This window comes from Ovis canadensis, chromosome X (assembly GCF_042477335.2).
Source record: "Ovis canadensis isolate MfBH-ARS-UI-01 breed Bighorn chromosome X, ARS-UI_OviCan_v2, whole genome shotgun sequence".
Classification (NCBI taxonomy): Eukaryota; Metazoa; Chordata; class Mammalia; order Artiodactyla; family Bovidae; genus Ovis; species Ovis canadensis.
In genome coordinates this window covers 113,805,583-113,827,318 of record NC_091727.1, presented here as the reverse complement: position 1 = coordinate 113,827,318, position 21,736 = coordinate 113,805,583, and the positions used below count along the sequence as shown (strand labels likewise).

The window sequence follows — 21,736 nt, the reverse complement described above, 5'->3', positions numbered from 1 at the left end:
GACTGTCAACAGTTTGATCATAATGTATCTTGTTGTGAACCTCTGTGTTTATCTTACATGGAGTTCACAAAACTTCTCAAATGTATGTTTGTCGTTGTTTAGTTGCTAAGTCTTGTCTGACTCTTTTGCAACCCCATGGACTGTGGCCTGCCAGGCTCCTCTGACCATGGGATTTCTCAGGCCAGAATACTGGAGTGGGTTGCCATTTCCTTCTCCACGGGATCTACCTGACCCAGGGATCAAACCTATTTCTCCTGGATTGGTAGGTAGATTCTTTACCACTGAGCCACCAGGCAATTTTATCATATTTGGAAGATTTTGGTCATTATTTCCTCAAAAAGCTTTTCTGACCCTCTTTCCTGTCATATACTCCCGTTCTTTTTTATTGTCTAACTGGACAATTTTAATTAACCTAACTTTCAGCTCAATGATTCTTTTTTACCCTTCATTATCAAATATGTTGTTGAGCCATTTATTGATTTTTTAAAAAAATTCAATTATTTTAACTTACATTGACAGAATTTCTTCTAAGTTTGATTTTTACCTTTGTTTACATTCTCCTTTTGCTGACACATTATTTTGCTAATTTCTTTTACTTCGTCCATGATTTTCTTTTGTTCTAGCATAAAAATGTTTATTAAAGGTTTTGTCTAATAATTCCAATATCTGTTCTTCATCGTGCACAGTTACTCTTAATTTCTTCTATAAATGAGACATACATTCTCATTTCTTTTCATGCCTCATAATTTTTTGTTCACAAGCAGGAAATTTGAAAACTGTAATGTAGTAATCCTGAAAATCAGATACTCCCTCCTCCTCTGGACTATTGTATTTCCTTGTTGTAAGTGGTGGTTGTTGTTCAGTTGCTCAGTCGTGTCTGACTTTGCAAGCCCATGGACTGCAGCACATCACGTTTCCCTTTCCTTCACTGACGCCTGGAGTTTGCTCAAATTCTTGTTCATTGAATTGGTGATGCCATCCTACTATTTCATCCTCTGCTACCCCCTTCTTCTCCTTCCTTTCCCAGCATGAGGGTCTTTTCCAATACTTAATTTTATAGTGGCTTTTCTCGATTACTTAAAAAAAAAAAACCCCTGTATTCTTTGTTGTATATGTACTCTGAAGTCTCTGTTCCTTTAACTATAGTCAGTTAGTGGTATGGAAAAGAATTCTTTAAATATATGAAGTCAACAAAAATAAAGTATCTTGAAAATGCTTTTCAATCTCTGAAGGTTGGCTCTCTATTGGAGCAAAGCCCCAATACATTGCAAGTCCATTACAATTCTGCCTTAGTATTCCCTTCTGGCTTGTGGTGATCCTCAAAAAAAGCTAGAGGTTAAAGTTTAGGGTATTCTGCGTTCTTTTTGATGTGTGTCTTGCTATGAGTATGTGTGTGACTTTCTAGATACTTTGTTATATCAGGAAATTTCAAGCCCTTATTCCCCAAAGTGACATTCTCCTCAGTTTTTCTACAAAGAGTTTTGGTATATCTGTTGTCTGTCTCAACTCTAATATCATGCTCCAGGCATCACTAGCTTTTTTTAAATCTCCTTTTCACTATTTTTGTTTAACATACTCTGCTTAGCTAATTTTCTGCCGTGAGAAAGTTCTGACTTAGGTGAAACAAAAGCAAGCATCTTGTATTACTCCTTGAGGAAAACCACAAATAGGTGAAGCAGAAAACACAATTACTTGAAAACAAGGTACACTCTGGTACCTCATGAAACAAATAACCTTTCCTGGGAATATAAACTGCCACCTTCAAGACAAGTTCCACACCAGGAATAGGATTGGGCAAGGCTAAATTAACACAAAGCTTTACTGCTCACTTCAAGACACCTTTAACTTGATTCAGTGTCTATTTGGAAGATGTAATCTTTTGACTGTTTTTCAGTATTTCAACAAAATTCATTATTTTTACTCATTTCTTTTCAGTGTTTCTGCAGTGATATAGGTCCTTGGAATCTGTTACCTGCCATTTTTGCTTACATTACTGTTACAGTATTTTCAATTTTAACATTGATTTTTATTATTTCTAAGAGCTTCCTTCTTTTCGCTTTCATCTTTCATCTGTTCTTGCCTGTTGCCTATTTTTCATGAGCATTTTTAACATAGTAATCATAATTCTTTTAAGTCTTCTTTCTAATAATTACCAGGTCTGTGTTATATCTGAGTTAGTTCTCCTGTTTGCTTTGTCTCTTCAGATATGTTTTGCTTTTTCTTCCTTTTGTTATGGCTTGTAATGTTCTTGTTGAAAGCCATACATATCAATAGTAGGAGCTGAGGTGAATAGGCTTGTAGTGCAAAGATTTATGTTAATATGGCTAGGAGCTGAATTATGTTTGATACTTGGTGTATCTGTAGATGACAGAGGATTTAAATTCCTCTTGGGCCCCTGTTTTTGTCTCCTCTCATGATTTTTAGCTACCCTGAGGACTTTACTTATTAGAGCATTTGCATCTAGTAGCTCTTTAATCTCTAACTCCACCATAATATACTCCAGCTTATTGGTGTGGTAGGAAGATGTGGAAGAGGGAAGCTTTCCATTATCTTATGCTAAATCTCAGGTTTTACTGGGTGTGTCTCTGGACTGTAAACCTCACAAGTGTGTCTTCAGAGGTATGACTCTCCTCACTTTGATGAGACAAGAAACTAGAGAGAAATGAGGTGGGAATAATGCTCTTCCCTCCTTTGGAATAAGGTTTTTCCCTGTAGAGTTCTTCTTGGCTTTAAAAAAAAGTTTTTTGAAATATTTTACAAGGATTGTTCTTTCCATCCCTCTACCAGATACAAGAGAGGGAAATCTTTCTTAGATCTTCACTGTGAGAACCTGGTGGTATTCCTTGAGGTAAAACCCACCAAAACTTGAAAGTCCCCTAAGGCCCTAACAAACACAATTTAAACATTTTTTTTCATGATAGCTTATATTGAGCCTTTAACAATCTGTAAAAATGACCACTTAGGTGTTCCAAAGAGTGTATACCTCCTGTAGCTTCTGCCTCAGGTAAGCAGATGTCAGTTGCAACTCTGGATATTTTTGTTTCTCCAGATTTGTTGTGATGGTTTGTCCTGCAAACTCAGTTCTTTGGATAGGGTCAAGAACACTTACTTATTTCAGTTTATTTTTTTCTTGTTTCAAGGACTGGAGCGATTATTTCAAGGCTCTCTACATAGTAGAGGTGAGACTGAAAAGTATGTATATATATGTATATATATGTACACACACATATATACACATACTGTCTTTCTTTTCTGTTCACATTTGTTAAACCACTTGAGATTTTACTGCAAGTCAGTGTGGTTATGTTAATTATTTAATCTCAGGGATGTCAGTTCAGTGATACATGTTTCCAATTCCTGAAAATAGTTGTCTCATATTTTGTCCACTTGCATAGTTGTTCAAAATGAATGGGGAAAGGGGGTCAAGTTTGGACCTATTATCTCATCATGAGCAGAACATATTTTCTTTGTTGAAATAACATCTTAATTGCTTTTATTACATTATTTTTTCCTACTTCTCTCTCTATTCTAAAAAAAATCCAAGTATAGGAGTGCTCAACACCCTCTTACTATCTGTACTTGATTGATCTTATCCATTCATCTGGCTTTAAATGCAATTTATATGCTATAGACTATGAAAATTTGGGCTTCCCTAGTGGCTCAGATAGTGAAGATTCTGCCTGAAATGCGGGAGATCCGTGTTCAGTTCCCAGGTCAGGAAGAAACCCTGGAGAAAGGAACCCACTCCAGTATTATAGCCTGGGAAATCCCATGGACAGAGGATCCTGGTGGGCTCCAACTCATGGGGTCACAAAAAGTTGGACATGACCGAGTGACTAACACTTTCACTTTACTTCATGACATTTTACCTCAAGTCAAGGTATCTTCAGAGTTCCAGATGTGCATACACAAATATTTCATATTATTATATGGAAGTCTCAAAATAGCAAATATCATGTACCCAGATTCTCAAGCTCTAGCTTAGTTTTAATAATCCCCTAATATTTCCTACATCAGTAAATGGTTTATCCATCTCTCCAGTTGCTTAAGCATCAAATTAGCAAGTTATTCTCATTACCTCCACCTTTACCTCACCTTTTACATCCAAATTATCATCAAGTCCTAGAAGTTCTGATAGTGTTATATACTAATCTTCTTTAACTTATCCTCCTTATTTCTAGACTGGATTGTGTTAGATATCTATCAAATTTCTCTGGTGTCTTTACCCTCTATTAATGCCTTTACTCACATAGTACAAACTGAAACTAAGTTGGATTATATATTTCCACCTTTCTAAAATGCTCTAGCAATTTCCTACTACACTTAGGATAAAATCTATAATCCTTATCATGTTCCACAAGACCATGTGAGAGCTGTCCTTTTATAGCTCTTTTTTTAACCTCATCTACTTTCACTTTTTCCCTTCATTTACTTCATTTGCTTTGAGCTGGGAAATTAACAACTAAGCAGATATGGGAAGACCACTAACAGTATCTATTGTCATTACTCTGAGAAAGTCTTCCATGTGAATCTTTGTCCTATTAGATTATAAGATGATCATTGTACTCACTATATCTAGACAAATGTCTGGCACCTAGTTAGAACACAAGGCACATTTTTGGAAGAATAAAGAGAAAATTCTCATTTCAGTATATAATGAAGAGCTAATAAAATTTGATCTACAGGTGTATATAATCATGCTACTACTTCTATAATTTATCAATGATCACAGCTAGTGGAAATCAATATATATGGCAAGATAGCATTGCTGGAGAGGAAGAGTTAATATATTGATTTGATGTATATTATTTTATTATCTTAAAAATCAAGTTCAAATAAAACATAAAAATAAGATTTGAATATGATATGACTTAGATAAGTATATAAAAATAAGACAATTTCAAGGAATGAATACAAATTAATAATGTGAAAATATTTTGAAGTATGGGATATAGATGTTAAGAAAACAGATCAAGTCCCTATTCTCTTAGAGGCTATGTTATAGAGGAAAGAAAGACAAACAAAATTGTAGGTTTTACAGTGATCAATTGTCCTGGATTTCCTGGGGCTGAGAGGATTCCCTGTACATGAGGCTTTTCAGCAAAGCTCAGAAAGTTTCAGGCAAATTATAGAGTTGGCCACCCTATGTGGTGATAAGTGCCATGGAAGATTAATCATAGAGCTTACATACTGGGTGATCAAGATATACCTTATTAAAAAGTAGACTCTTGAGAGTCCCTTGGACTGCAAGGAGATCCAACCAGTCCATTCTGAAGATCAGCCCTGGGATTTCTTTGGAAGGAATGATGCTAAGGCTGAAATTCCAGTACTTTGGCCACCTCATGCGAAGAGTTGACTCACTGGAAAAGACTCTGATGGTGGGAGGGATTGGGGGCAGGAGGAGAAGGGGATGACAAAGGATGAGATAGCTGGATGGCATCACTGACTCGATCGACGTGAGTCTGAGTGAACTCTGGGAGTTGGTGATGGACAGAGAGGCCTGGTGTGCTATGATTCATGGGGTCGCAAAGAGTCGGACATGACTGAGCGAATGAACTGAACTGAAGTCATTAAATGAAAAAAATAATGAAGTGTGTCATAAAGATATATTTTATATATGTGCATATTTGAGAATATGTAAATACATATGTGCGTATTTGTGTATCATGAAGCAGAAGTTAGACTATACAGTAAAGAATTATATCTGTTAAATATTATCAGACTAAGAAAGATCACCAGGAAAAAAGGACCCAGTTTTGATAATACACTTCTTTTCTTTTTAACTATAGTTATATAATTGTGCATCCATCACCACTAATTCCAGATTATTTCATCATTTTACAAATAAATAAATCTTATAGCAATTAGTGGGGCTTCCCTGGTGGCTCAGCAGTAAAGAAACCATCTATGAATCCAGGATACATGGGTTCAAGCCCTGGGTCGGGAAGATCCCCTGGAGAAGGAAATGGCAACCCACTCCAGTATTCTTGCCTGGGAAATCCCATGGACAGAGGAGCCTGGCAGGATTTAGCTCATGGGTTTCCAAAGAGTCACACATGACTTGGCAACAACATAGAAACAACATAGCAACATCCCCTTCTTCATTTAACTAAAATGATATTAATCGAATCATAATATGTGGCCTTTGGTTTCTCCTACTTTTAATATCATGATCAATAGTTCATTAATTATTGTGCATGAATATCCAGAATTGATTTGTCCATTTTTTTCAGTTGACCAACATTTGGGTTATTTTCACATTTCAGATACTGCAAATAATGAATAATGTTGCTGGGAACATTTATGTTCAACATTCATGTAGATATATATCTTCATTTCTCCTAGTTCTATACTTAATAGTTGAAATGCTGGGTCATCTGATAACTGTGTTTAACCTTGCAAGGAATTGTGAGACTATTTTACAAAGTGGTTGTAACATTTTACATTATAAATAGCAATGCACGATAGCTCTGATTTCTCCACATTTTTGCCAACATTTGTTATTTCCTGTCTTTTGAACTATAGATATTGTAGTGGGCATGAAATGGTACATCACTGTGGCTTTGATTTGCATTTCCTTAATGATTAGTGATGTTAAGCATCTTATATGCTTATTGGTGATTCATATATAGTCTTTGGACAAATGCCTATTTAAATCATTTTCCATACTAATTACACCTGTTTTATTCATCTAATAATATATTATAATTTCAGCTCTTTTACTTGAATCTTTGATGTGTTTTGAGTTAATTTTTGTGTGATTGGGGGTAGGGGGTTGAATGTCATTCATTTGCATGTGTCTGTGCAGTTATCCCAGCTTTATCTTTTGAAAATACCACTCTTTTTTTCAATTAAATTTTTATTTGAAGGCAAATATATGTTCACATGCAGTTGTAAAAAATAATACAAAGAGATTCCATGTAGTTTTTACCTAGTCTTAACTTTGCCGACTAAGGTCTGTCTAGTCAAGGCTATGGTTTTTCCTGTGGTCATGTATGGATGTGAGAGTTGGACTGTGAAGAAGGCTGAGTGCTGAAGAATTGATGCTTTTAAACTGTAGTGTTGGAGAAGACTCTTGAGAGTCCCTTGGACTGCAAGGAGATCCAACCAGTCCATTCTGAAGGAGATCAGCCCTGGAATTTCTTTGGAAGGAATGATGCTAAAGCTGAAACTCCAGTACTTTGGCCACCCTATGTGAAGAGTTGACTCATTGGAAAAGACCCTGATGCTGGGAGGGATTGGGGGCAGGAGAAGGGGACGACAGAGGATGAGATGGCTGGATGGCATCACTGACTCGATGGACGTGAGTCTGAGTGAACTCTGGGAGTTGGTGATGGACAGGGAGGCCTGGCATGCTGCGATTCTTAGGGTCGCGAAGAGTCGGACACGACTGAGCAACTGAACTGAACTGAACTGAACCCAATGGTAACATCTTGCAACACTGCAGTACAATATTAAAACCAGGGTATTAACAACAATACAGTCAAGACAAAGAATGTTTCCACCACCGTAAAGATCCCTTATATTGCCATTTTATTACCCACACAGTTCACTATTCCAATTATCCCCTCTTGACTTCCTGGTAACCATCAATCTGTTCTCTACTTCTATAATTTTGTCATTAAAATATCTTTTATTCATGCAATCATATTGTATGTAAAATTCTAGTATATGTATATTTTAACTTACTATGATTCCCTGAAGATTAACAGATTACATCAGTAGTTCATTCCTTTTTATTGTGAAATAATTTTTAATGATATGGATGTAACAGCATTCATCCATTGAAGGACATCCGAGTTCTTTCTAGTTTTGACTATTAGGAATCAAGCTCCTCTAAACATTTATATACAGACATTTTGTGTCAAAGTTAGTTTTTATTTCTCTGGGATAAATGCTGAGGAGCGCAATGGTTGCATGGTAAAGTCATTTTTAGGTTTTTAAGTAATGGCTTTTTCCCAGAGTGGCTGTACCATATTACATTTCCAACAGAAATTTTTGAGTTATCTAGTTGTTTTGCATCTATGTTAACATTTGGCATTGCCAGTATTTTTTATATAAGTCATTTGATAGGTGTATATCATTGTGGTTTCATTAACCTTTCCCTAATGAATAATAATGTTAAATATTTTATTTTCTCACCTGCTATCTATATATGGAATTACAATGGAGGTAACATTATATTAATTTTAGATTTATAACAAGATTCAATATTTGTGTATATTGCAAAATGATAACCTCAGTAAATCCAGTTAACCTATACATAGTTATACAATTTTTTCCTGTGATAAGAACCTTTAAGATCTGCCTTACTGTCAACTCTCAAGTATGCAATACACTATTATTGCAGTCACCACAGTGCACATTACACTCTCATGACGTATTCATTTTATAGCTTGAAGTGTATGCCTTTTAACCTTCTTCACCCATTTGACCCACTCCCCATCTGCAATTTCTGGAAACTACCAACTTGTTTCTGTATCTACAATCTCTCTTTTGTTTAGATCTACATATCAATAAGATCATGCAGTATTTGTCTTTCTCTGTCCAACTTATTTCACTTAGCATAGTGTCCTGAAAGTTTATACATGATGTAGCAGATGGCAAGATTTCCTTCTTTTTATGACTTAATAATATTCCATTGTGTGTGTGTGTGCATGCGTACCACATTTTCTTTATCTTTTATTTAATGATAGACATGGTTTTTTACATATCTTGGCTCTTGTAAACAATGTTTCATGGAAGAAGGGGGTGCATATATCTTTCCAAGGTAATATTTTTGTTTTCTTTTGATAAATACTCAGAAGTGAATTCGGAGAAGGCAATGGCACACCCACTTCAGTACTCTTGCCTGGAAAATCCCATAGATGGAGGAGTCTGGTAGGCTGCAGTCCATGGGATCACTGAGGGTCAGACACGACTGAGCGACTTCACTTTCACTTTTCACTTTCATGCATTGGAGAAGGAAATGGCAACCCACTCCAGTGTTCTTGCCTGGAGAATCCCAGGAATGGTGGAGCCTGGTGGGCTGCCATCTATGGGGTCACACAGAGTCAGACACGACTAAAGTGACTTAGCAGCAGCAGCAGCAGAATTGAATTTGACAGGTCATATCCAGTACTTTGGCCACCTCATGTGAAGAGTTGACTCATTGGAAAAGACTTTGATGCTGGGAGGGATTGGGGGCAGGAGAAGAAGGGGACAACAGAGGATGAGATGGCTGGATAGCATCACTGACTTGATGGACGAGTCTGAGTGAACTCCGGGAGTTGGTGATGGACAGGGAGGCCTGGCATGCTGCGATTCATGGGGTTGCAAAGAGTTGGACACGACTGAGCAACTGAACTGAACTGACTGAACTGATGGTAGTTCTATTTTTAATTTTTTGAGGTACTTCCATGGTGTTTTCCATAGTGACTGCACTATATTCAAAACTCAATTGACTAAATATGTATATATTTAATTCTAAATTATAATTCTATTCTGCTTATGTATATAGACATAGGCAAGTGCTACACTGTCCTGATTATAGTAGCTTAGTAGTAATTTCTAAATCAGGAAGTTTTAGTCATCCAAATTTGATCTTTTTCAAGCTTGGTTTGGCTATTCTCAGTTTCTTGCATTCCAATGAGAATTTTAGAATTGATTTATCAGTTGCTGTAACAAGCTGAGATTTTGCTAATAATTGTGATGAATTTGTGAATTAATCTGGGAAGTATTACCATTTTGACAATATTAAGCCTTATAATTCATGATTTGGGAATGAATTCAATTTTGATTAGCTTTTATCCATTTTTTTCATTTTTGTGTGTTTTTTGGTATAGAGGTCATAAATATTTTGTTACATTTAATTCTAAGTATTCTTTTTGATGCTATTATAGGTTAAATATTTTAAATGTATAGTATTCATTTCAATTGCATAGAGATACAGTAGAGAGGGTAACATCTAAAAGGCAGTTGAATAGGAAGGCTTGGACCTTTACTCCCCATGTGTATACACCAATTCAACAAAAATACATAGACAAATTCATCAGAAATTCAGAATCTACTGGTTGAAAGGATGCTGCATCTGGAGTAAGCATGAAACGAGCTACATTGAAGCTGGTAGAGAAAATGCAAGATGCCCTCTCATTGGAATTCTTGCCTCTGGCATAGTGCCGTATGATTGGAAGGAAAGTCTCAGCTTTTGCTTTCTTCCTGGAGGATGAAATATTTGCCCACATGTCCAACATTCAAACTTTTCTAGGGATTCCAAAAGTACTGGTCTCTGTCTTAACCTGTCTCACTGGTCTCACTGAGAACATACACAGTCATTTGGGCTAGAATACAAGTACTTATCATAGTCCCTTCTTCTAGCTCTGCACAGAATGAGTAGATAAAACATCAGATTCTGTTTTTATCTGGTGAAGTAAAGAATTGGGTCACATATCCAGTTCTAGAGGCTACCTAGGGGATTGGATTTTGTCTCACCTATCTCAGACCACTGATAGGATCAAACTACTTTACATGGCAAGGGGGTCACTAAGAACAGTGATGGTGATTTGAACCAACACAAAGTTTTGAGAGTTTTAGAATCTCTGAGCAGATTAACTGGTGAGAGTTTCCTCCTGTACAAGGTCAATCTGTGAACACTTGGGAGAACTAGGTATTTTCTTCAGTATGCAGATATCAACACAAAGTTGAAAGAAAACTAAGAAATATGGAATGTACCCCCCCCCAAAAAAAACAAATGAAGTTAATCTCCAGAAACAGAACCTAATGATATGAATAATTATAGGACTTAAGAGGCAGAGAACTCAAAATAACAATAAAATACACAGTATAAAAAGATGTAAAATGTGAAATCAAATGCATAGTATGTGGGGAGGGAGAAAAAGGTAGAGTTTTTGCATGTAAACAAATTTAAGTTTTTATTAGCTTAAAATAGACTATTATATCAATAAAATGTTTCAAGCAAGCCTCAGGGTAACCAAAATAAATAAATAAATAAATCCTATAGCAGATAAATTCAAAATAAAGAGAAGTGAATAAAAGTATACCAATATAGAACAAAGGAACAGAGCAAGAGAGAATAATAGAGACAAAGAAATGTTAAAACATCCAGAAACCCATTAACAATGTGGCAAGAATAAGTCCTGACCTACCAACAATTACTTTAAATGTAAACAAATTAAATTACCTGATCAAAAGACATAGAGTGGCTGAATGAATAAAATAAAATAAGACCCAACTATATGATGCCTATATGATCAATAACCTCAGATATGCAGATGACACCACCCTTATGGCAGAAAGTGAAGAAGAACTAACGACCATCTTGATGAAAGTGAAAGAGGAGAGTGGAAAAGTTGGCTTAAAGCTCAATATTCAGAAAACTAAGATCATGGCATCCGGTCCCATCACTTCATGGCAAATAGTGGGAAACAGTGGAAACAGTAGCAGACTATTTTGGGGGGCTCCAAAATCACTGCAGATGGTGACTGCAGCCATGAAATTAAAAGACACTTAGTCCTTGGCAGGAAAGTTATGACCAACCTAGACAGCATATTAAAAAGCAGAGACTTCGTTGCTAACAAAAGGCTATCTAGTCAAGGCTATGGTTTTTCCGGAAGTCATGTATGGATGTGAGAGTTGGACTATAAAGAAAGCTTAGTGCTGAAGAACTGTGGTTTGAACACATTTTGGACTGTGGTGTTGGAGAAGACTCTTGAGAGTCCCTTGTACTACAAGGAGATCCACCCAGTCCATCCTAAAGGAGGTCAGTCCTGAGTGTTCATTGGAAGGACTGATGTTGAAGCTGAAACTCCAATACTTTGGCCACCTGATGCAAAGAGCTGACTCATTTGAAAAGACCCAAATGCTGGGAAAGATTGAAGGTGGGAGAAGAAGGAGATGACAGAGAATGATATGGTTGGATCGCATCACTGACTCAATGGACATGAGTTTGGGTAAACTCAGGGAGTTGGTGATGTACAGGGAGGCCTGGCATGCTGCAGTTCATAGTGTTGCAAAGAGTCAGACATGACTGAGCAACTGAACTGACTGATATGATGCCTACATGACTCATTTCAACTTTAAGGGCACAGATAAGCATACAGTGAAGGGATCACAAAGGCTTAGCAAATTTGAAAAGGACTCCAAATAGCCACAGAAATCTTCAGGAAGAAAAATAAAGGTGGAGGTATCACACATTTTAATTTCAAAATTTATTAAAAAGCTGCGGTAATAAAACAGCATGATATTGGCATGAAGACAGACATACAGACCAATGGAACAGATTAGAAAAACCATAAATAAATCCACGTATATATGATCAACTGATCTTTGACAAAGGTGCCAAGATCACATGATGTACAAAGGATTGCCTCTTCAATAAATGGTGCTGCAACAACTAGATATCCACATATGAAAGATTGAAACTAAACCTTTATCTTACTTGTACACAAAAAATGTCAATTCAATATGGATTGAATTCTTAAAAGACCTGAAACTGTAAAACTCCTAGAAGAAGATGCAGGAGAAAGCTTCATGTTATTGCTCTGGGCAATGATTTTTTTTTTTTGATCTGACACTAGAATCACAGGCAGAAAAAGAAACAAAATTAATAAGTATGAATATATCAAACTGAATGATTCTGAACAGCAAAGGACATATGAATAGAATGAAAAGGAAACTATGGGATAGGAAACAACATTTTCAAACCATATATCTGAAAATGTGTTAATTTCCAATTATATAAGGAATTCCCACAATGTAATACCAAAAAAGTAAATAGCCTGATTAAAAAATGGGTAAAGGACTTAAATAGACATATCTCCAAGAAGACATAGAAATGGTCAACAGGTATATGAATACATGCTCAATGTAACTAATCATCAGGCCAATACAAATCAAAACCACAAGGAAAGATTACCTCATGATTAGGATGTCTATAATCAAAAAGAAACATACAGGTTAACAAGTGTTAATAAAAACATGGGAAAATTGGAACCTTTCTACATTTTTGATGGGAATATGAAATGGTGTGACTGTGATGGAAACAGTATAGGGTTTCCTCAAAATATTAAAACTGTAACTACCGTATGATACATTTTCCCACTTCTGAGTATTTACCCAAAATAATTTAGAATTTGGAAGAGGTATTTATGCTCTCATGTTTATTGCAGCATTATTCATAGTTTTCAAGGTTTGGAAAAAATCTAAATCTCTATCAGCAGATGAGTAGATAGAGAAAATATGGTATACAAACACAATAAATATTTTTCAGCTAAAATGAGTGAAATGTTGGCATATGTGACAGCATGGATGAATCTTTAGATGTTATGCTAAGTAAAATGAGCCAGTCACAACAGGAACATTATTACATAATTCTAATTACATGAGGTATCTAAAATGGTAAAACTCATAGGAGCAGGAAGTAGAATGGTGGTTGCCAAGGGTTGGAAGTAGGGGCAAATTGAAATTTACTCTTCAACAGATTTAAAGTTTCAGGATTTCCACTGGCCTAAAAATCCTCTGTGCTCTGCCTAATCATACCTCCTCCACCTCATGTCCACACTGCTGGAAACCACTGATTTTTTACTTTTTACTCTCTCATAATGGCACCCCACTTCAGTACTCTTGCCTGGCAAATCCCATGGATGGAGGAGCCTGGTAGGCTGCAGTCCATGGGGTCGCTGGGAGTAGGACGTGACTGAACGACCTCACTTTCACTTTTCACTTTCATGCATTGGAGAAGGAAATGGCAACCCACTCCAGTATTCTTGCTTGGAGAATCCCAGGGACAGGGGAGCCTGGTGGGCTGCCGTCTATGGGGTCGCACAGAGTTGGACACGACTGAAGCGACTTAGCAGCAGCAGCAACAATCTTGCCTTTTCCATCATGTCATATAGTAGTTGGAATCATACAATATGTAGCCTTTTCAGATTGGCTTCTTTCACTTACAAGATGCACTTAAGTTTTCTCCATGTCTTTTCATGACTTGACAGATTGTTTATTTTTAGCATTGAAAACTATTCCATTGATTGAATGTAACATACTCCATCCAGTCACCTACTGAAGATTATCTTGGTTGTTTACACATTTTGGCAGTTATAAATAAAGCTGCTATAAACATCCATGCTGTTTGATAGCTATTTATTCCCAGAAAACTTTCATAATTTGAGTCAGTTCTCTCAAACCCTGATGCTGCTTTATCACATGTGTATGCAACATTCTAAATCTTCTATTGTCATTTCAACAATCTTCACAGCATTTCCCACAGGAATAGATTCCACATCAGGACAAAAGTTTCTTTGCTTATCCATAAGAAGCACCTTCTTGCCTGTTAAAGTTTTATCATGAGGTTAGAGCAATTCAGTCATCTCTTCAGACTGCAATTCTAGCTCTAGTATGCTTCCTACTTCTACCACATCTGAAGTTACATCCTCCATTGAAGCCCTGAATCCCTCAAAGTCATCGATGAGGTTTGAAATCAACTTCTTCCAAACTCCTGTTAATGTTAATATTTTGATCCTTTCCTATGAATCACAAATTTTCTTAATGGTACCTAGAGTGATGATTTTTTTTTAAGAGATACACTGAGAAACACTTTTATTAAGAAAATTCACATATGCATGAAAGTTACCTCCAACTGTGACCCAGAGGATATGGATTGAGTTACCATGTACAACAGAAGCTGAGTCATCTGTCACTGTGTTAGCCTTCTCTGTTTACCCAGAGGGTTGTGTTGCTGCATCTAGACTTTAATCTCTCTGTGTTAAGAATGATATCCACTACCTTTTAACAGATAAATTAGCATTCCTTCAGAACATCTTAGGAAAACATGACTAAATGCTCTAGGATTATTATTTTTTTGCAATATTTTATTTTATTTTATTAAAATATAAATTTATTTATTTTAACTGGAGGTTAATTACTTTACAATATTGTATTGGTTTTGCCATACATCAACATGTATCCACCACAGGTATACATGTGTTCCCCATCCTGAACCCCCCTCCCCCCTCCCTCCCCATACCATCCCTCTGGGTCGTCCCAGTGCACCAGCCCCAAGCATCCAGCATCATAATCTCTTCCCAACGGTTTTCAGTGTACTTTGCCTAGATCCATCAGAGGAATCCCTATCAATGGCAGCTATAGACTTGCAAAATGTATTTCTTAAGTGATAAAGACTTGAAAGTCAAAATAACTCCTTCATCCATGGCCTTCAGAATGGATATTATGTTAGCAGGTATGAAAACAACATTAATCCTGTTGTACATATCCATCAGAGATCTTGGGTGACCAGGTGCTGTAATATCCATGAACTGTAATATTTTTTAAGGGATTTTTTTTTTTTTTCTGAGCAGTAGATCTCAATGGTGGGCTTAAAATATTCAGTAAACCATGTTGTAAACAGATGTGCTGTCACCCAGATTTTGTTGTTTCATAGAGCACAGGCAGAGTGGATTTAGCGTAATTCTTAAGGGCCTTGGAATTTTCTAAACAGTAAATGAGCTTTAGCTTCAACTTAAAGTCACCAGCTGCATTGCTGCTTCTGCTGCTGCTAAGTCGCTTCAGTAATGTCTGACTCTGTGTGACCCCATAGACAGCAGCCCACCAGGCCCCTCTGTGCCTGAAATTCTCCAGGCAAGGATACTGAAGTGGGTTGTCATTTCCTTCTCCAATGCATGCATGCATGCTAAGTCACTTCAGCCGTGTCCAACTCTGTGCGACCCCATGGACAGCAGCCCAGCAGGCTCCTCTGTCCACGGAATTCTCTAGGCAAGAATACTGGAGTGGGTTGCCATTTCCTTTTCTGCACCAGCTGCATTAACCCCTAACAAAAGAATCAGCTTGTATTTTCAAACTTTAAAACTAGCACTGACCTCTCTTGCTATGAGAGTCCTAGCTGACGTCTTCTGATTGAAGGCTGTTTCACCTCCATTGAAAATCGACTAAAATGATTCTTAGTATAGCTACCTTCATCATCTTAGCTAGGTATTCTATATAACTTGCTGCAGGTTCTGTATCAGCACTTGCTGCTTCACCTGTACTTTGTCGTGATGGAGATGGCCTCTTTCCTTAAATCTTATGCGCACTTTTCTATTTCCTTCAAGAATTTTTCCTTAGCATTCAAAACTTGGCTGTTTAGTGCCAGAGGCCTAACTTTCAGCCTATCCCAGCTTTTGGCATACTTTCCTCACTGAACTTAATAATTTCTAGCTTTTGATTTCAAGTGAGAGTTGTGTGACTCTTCCAATCACTTGAACACTTAGAGGTTATTGTATGGTTATTTTTTAAAATAATTTTATTTATTTTGGCTGCACACGGTCTTCATTGCTACACACAGGCTTTCTCTAGTTGTAGCAAGTGGGGGCTACTCTCTAATTGCAGTGTGCAGGTTTCTCATTGCAGTGGCTTCTCTTGTTATGGAGCATAGAGTCTAGGGCACATAGGCTTCAGTAATTACAGCACTTGGGCTCAGTAGTTGTTACTTCCCAGGTTCTAGAACACAGGCTCAGTAGTTGTGGTGCACAGGCTTATTTGCTCTTTGGCATGTAGGATCTTCCTGGATCAGGGATCAAACCCGAGTCTCCTACATTTGCAGGTGGATTCTTTAGCACCGAGTCATCAGGGAAGCCCCATTGTATGGTTATTAATTGACCTAGTTTCAATATTTTTGTGTTCCAGGAATTGAGAGGCTCCAGGAAAGGTCAAGAGATCAGTGAATGACTGGTCAGTGTAGTGGTCAAAATATATACATTTTGTAGTTTTTCCTTCTTATAAGGACTTGATTTGTGGTTGTGGTACATCCCCAAAATTATAAGAGTAACATCAAAGAACACTGATCACAGATCACCATAGCAAATGTATGTTAAGTACACCTCAAAGAAGCTGAAAAAAAGAGTTGATGTTTCTATTCTTCAGGATTTTTTCAGAAAAACAAAACCAATAGAATAGAATAGACATATAGCTTAAAAAGATATTTATTCATGCATTTTTGTATACTAAGAAGTCCCATCAACTGCCAGCTGTAACCTGGAAGCCTAGAAATGCTGGTGATACAGTTCTAGCCCAAACCTGAATATCTGATAAATAGGGTATTCAATGGTGCAAGTTATGGGTCAAGTCTGAAGACCCATGAAACAAGAATACCCATCATGTCAGATGTCAAAAGATGGGTATCCCAGAGACACCAAGAGCAAATTTGTCTTTGCTCTGTCTTTTTGTTCTATTCAGGGCTTTCAGCATTTGAATAATACCCACTTTCATTAATAAGGCTACACTTTACTCAATCTAACAATTCAAATGCTAATTTCTACTAGAAACACCTTTATGGACACACTCAGGAATAATGTTCTATAAGATATCCAGCCATTTCTTAGCCAAGTCAAGTAGACGCATAAATTAAACCATGATAGTATTACAGTCTTGAGTGAAATTTATAGGGCAGGATAAGAGGCTAAAAACTAAAGATTTCCTACATTACAGTATTGAGGCAGAATTCCTACTTCTCCCATAAACTTCAGTTTTTGCTCTAAATGCCTTTTGTTTAGATGGAGCTAACCCGTCTTATGGATATTAATCTCCATTATTTAAGCCAACTGATTTTAAATCTTAATCACATATACAAAATACTTTCATAATAACGTACAGACTATTGTTTGACCAAACAACTGGGCACAATAGCTCAGCCAAGTTGACAAATAAAATGATTCATCTCAGTCTGTATTTTTTTTTAAAGAAGAAGATTTTACATCAATAGCCTAACCTTCAAACTTAACATACAGGTAAAAGAAGAGCAAACTGAAGCAAGCAAAATGAATAAAACTATTTCTAAAAAACAGTACAGATATGATTGAAATAGAGAATAGAAAAAAATGGAGGAATCAATTAAACCAAATGCCAATTTTCTTAAAAATTTCAAAAAAAGAAGATATTGCTACCAACCTTTCAGAAATAAGATGGGATTACAAATAAACACTGTGGGGAAAAAATGTTATGCTATCGAATAGTATTAAAAAAGTGTTGTATTCAGATGGAAGAACTTTGAATAAAGTATGCTGAATAAATGAAGCCAGGCATGAAAGGCCATACGTACAATTCCATTTAAGTGAAAAATCAGAAGAGATAAATTTATAGAGACAAAACATATATTAGTGGACTTCAGGGCTCATGATGATGGCCTGATGAAGGTGATAGCTAAAGGGTGCAGGGAAAATATTCTAAACGACTTCTGTAATGTTTGTACATAGTGAATATATTGAAATTCATGGAAATGTACTATATAAATGGGTAAAAGTATTATATATGAAATGTTTCTCAGTAAAACTGTTCTAAAACAAAATAAATATAAGGGGGGATAAAAGAAAGAGCACCTCTAGAACTGGATTATAGACATCTTTACTCCAATCTGAATGTGTGTTTGATGGTTAGTTACTTCCATTAACAAAGGAAAGAGTATGCTTGTCATCTCACAAGAAGCAGCTCAGTTGAGCATAGAAGCCACCTTTCTGGGACAACCTCACAGCTAGGCTACTTCATTTGATTCTGAGGCTAGCCCTTCGCTTCATGTTCAGACTTATAAAAGAGGTTCAGAGGTATGGTTTGCCTTCCTCTGTTTCAGGTCTCACCAAGCTAGGAGCACTGGTGGCTCAGAGACCCCGCCCCTTTAACACCCTCTGATGCTCTTTGAGAACAATTGTTGCCTTGGTTACATTATTACATAGGGAGCAGTCATCAGTGAAATTGCCACAGCAGGCCTTGCACTGCCTCAAAAAGGACAAGATTCATGGGTTGAGGATGGGGATGGGAACAGACTGCTAGCTCTGCTTCAGTGACAACCTGAGAGCTTTGGAATCCTGTGGCTGATAAACTTCCAAAGGTACATGTTATCTCACAAAAGTGGCCGTGTTCTTTCTTTACTTTGGTGAAGGTCAGAAGAACATCCTGCAGACATGTTTAACCCATACACATTAGATACTCCAGCTGTAATTTTTGACAATGGATCAGGACTCTGCAAAGTAGGTATGTCTGGAGAGACTGGGCCCCGTCATGTCATCAGTTCTGTTGTGGGGCACCCTAAATTCAACATGGCTTTACCAGAAGCCAATCAGAAAAATTATGTTGTGGGAGAAAAAGCCCTGTTCAAGTATGAGGCCTTGCAGTTGCACTACCCCATTGAACGTGGACTGGTAACAAGATGGGATGACATGGAGAAACTCTGGAAGTATCTTTTTGAGTGGGAATTGGGAGTAAAACCCTGTCAACGACCTGTGCTCATGACTGAGCCCTCCTTGAACCCAAGAGAGACTCGTGAGAAGACAACAGAGGTGATGTTTGAGACCTTCAACGTGCCTGCCTTCTACCTGTCCAACCACGCGGTCGTAGCACTCTATGCCTCTGCCTCTGTCACGGGCCTAGTGGTGGACAGTGGGGATGGGATCACTTGCACTGTCCCCATCTTTGAGGGTTACTCCCTGCCTCATGCTGTCACCAAGCTCTATGTGGCAGGCAGGGACATCACAGAGCACCTCACCCGACTCCTCCTGGCTAGTGGGTGTAATTACCCTTGCATACTCAACAAGGCCTTAGTGGATGACATAAAAGAGTCGCTCTGCTATGTTGCCTTGGAACCAGAGAAAGAACTCTGTAAGAAGCCAGAGGAGATCATGAAAGAATACAAGCTACCAGATGGGAATGTCATCCACCTTGGGGACCAGCTGTACCAGGTACCTGAGATTCTTTTTGCACCTGACCACCTAGGTGTCCACAACCCAGGACTATCAAAAATGGTCTCCAGCAGCATTATGAAGTGTGACACAGATATCCAGAAGAATCTTTTTGCAGAAATTGTTCTGTCTGGGGGAACCACTCTCTTCCCTGGGCTTGAGGAAAGACTTATGAAGGAACTAGAACAGCTGGCCTTCAGAGGCACTCCCATCAAGATCACTGCTTCTCCTGATAGATGTTTCTCTGCGTGGATTGGTGCTTCCATTGTGACTTCTCTGAGCAGTTTCAAGCAAATGTGGATCACTTCTGCAGACTTCATGGAGTTTGGGGCATGTGTTGTCCAGAGAAGATGCTTTTAAAGGATTCAGAGCACAGGGGACAGCTTAAATTGTCAGATCACAGGAGTACTGGTGGAAGGTGACATCTTCCCTTAGAGCTTCAGCACGTATTCAATAAAAGTGATATGGCATTTTGGGTTTTGGTTCATTTTTGATAGCATAAGAGTAATTTTTGATCTAGGTACTGATTCTCTTTAAGTGATTCTAGTCTACCCTTCCCGTCCCAGGGACCTATTCAGTTGTTTCCTCCTGATAAAGCCTTGGGTTATGTGTTACAGCTGGGTTCACTTGCAGGTTCTATAGTGAAAGCAGGTGAGCCTCAATGCCTAGTAGCTTTATTCAGTATGATCCCTAGAATCTTCATTTTAATCAAGTGTCTTAGATATTTCTGATAGGTCCAGTGCTAAGTAAAGACAGAATTACAAGAGAACATGTGGGGAAGGAGGGGAATTAAGTAGAAGGAATGTTACTCAGCTCTTAGGGCTCAAATGACCCTTTCAGTCAACTGGTTCTTAATTAGCACAATACAAGTCTGTACTGTTAGGCAGGCTTCCTTGGTGGCTCAGACAGTAAAGAATAAGCCTTTAATGAGGGAGACCTGGGTTCAATCCCTGGGTTGGGAAGATCCCCTGGAGAAGGGAATGGCTACCCACTTCAGTATTCTTGCCTGGAGACGTCCATAGGCAGAGGAACCTAGTGGGCTACAGTCCACGAGGTCACAAAGAGTCAGAGATGACTGAGTAACCCTTTCACTACTTTTCACTGTTAGGTAGCTAAACAAAATAGAGCTGTTGTCCTTGTCAAAGAGGAAAGATGTGCACAGAAATCACTATTTGTTTAAGGATCTCTAAGCTTAGGGATATGGCATCACTGACTCGATGGACGTGAGTCTGCGTTAACTCCGGGAGTTGGTAATGGACAGGGAGGCCTGGCGTGCTGTGATTCATGGGGTTGCAAAGAGTTGGACACGACTGAGCGACTGAACTGAACTGAACTGAACTGAACTGAACTGAAGCTTAGGGACCATACTCCTGGTTGAAGTATTAAGAACCAACACCTCTATTTTTTTAATTGAAGTATAGTTGCTGTGTAATATAAGTTATAGGTGTGCCATGTAGCAAATCACAATCTTTAAAGGTTATATTCCATTTACAGTTGTTATAAACTATTGGTCCTGCTTGGTTTCAGTCCCCCTTTTCTTTGATACTCCTCAATCTTAAGGGGTAGGGGGGCAGATGTGGACAAGAAAGGGGATAACATTTTGGATAGAGAGGTTAATCATAAACTCTGCAAGGAACTGGGTTTTAGAGCTACACAGGTTGGTGGAGAATGGAATAAAAGATATACTGGTGGAAAGAAGATGGGAGTGGGAGCAAATCAAAAAGAACCATACTAAAAAAAATCATCCTGAATGAATTGAAACCATCTAAAAAAAAAGGAATTATATTTTGCACACATCTTTCCAACTATGTTTTCAGGGTATCACATTGCTATCTTATTTTACAATACAGCCATGAAAATGAAAACTACCAAACAGAAATCACTATAAATCAGGTATTTTATTTTTACATTCATTTGAGACATGTGGTTGAATATCACACTTCTGCCTATGGACAGGTTAGCAAAACCACAATAGAATCAGAAGCATGACACGTTCAAAGAGCTAGGAAAACATTTCAAAA

The 21,736-nt window shown here is 37.7% G+C and overlaps 1 protein-coding gene across 1 annotated transcript; it reads left to right on the top strand.

Moving 5' to 3' along the window:
• Positions 1-18,941: 18,941 nt before the first annotated feature.
• On the top strand, positions 18,942-20,075 carry LOC138930035 (actin-related protein T1-like). Its single transcript, XM_070289655.1, has one exon. It carries the CDS (start codon positions 18,942-18,944, stop codon positions 20,073-20,075), a length of 1,134 nt encoding a protein of 377 aa, XP_070145756.1.
• Positions 20,076-21,736: the final 1,661 nt, after the last annotated feature.

What these genes read in the sequence shown, in the direction of transcription:
- LOC138930035 (XM_070289655.1), top strand. Translation starts at nt 18,942, where the DNA reads ATGTTTAACCCATACACATTAGATACTCCAGCTGTAATTTTTGACAAT.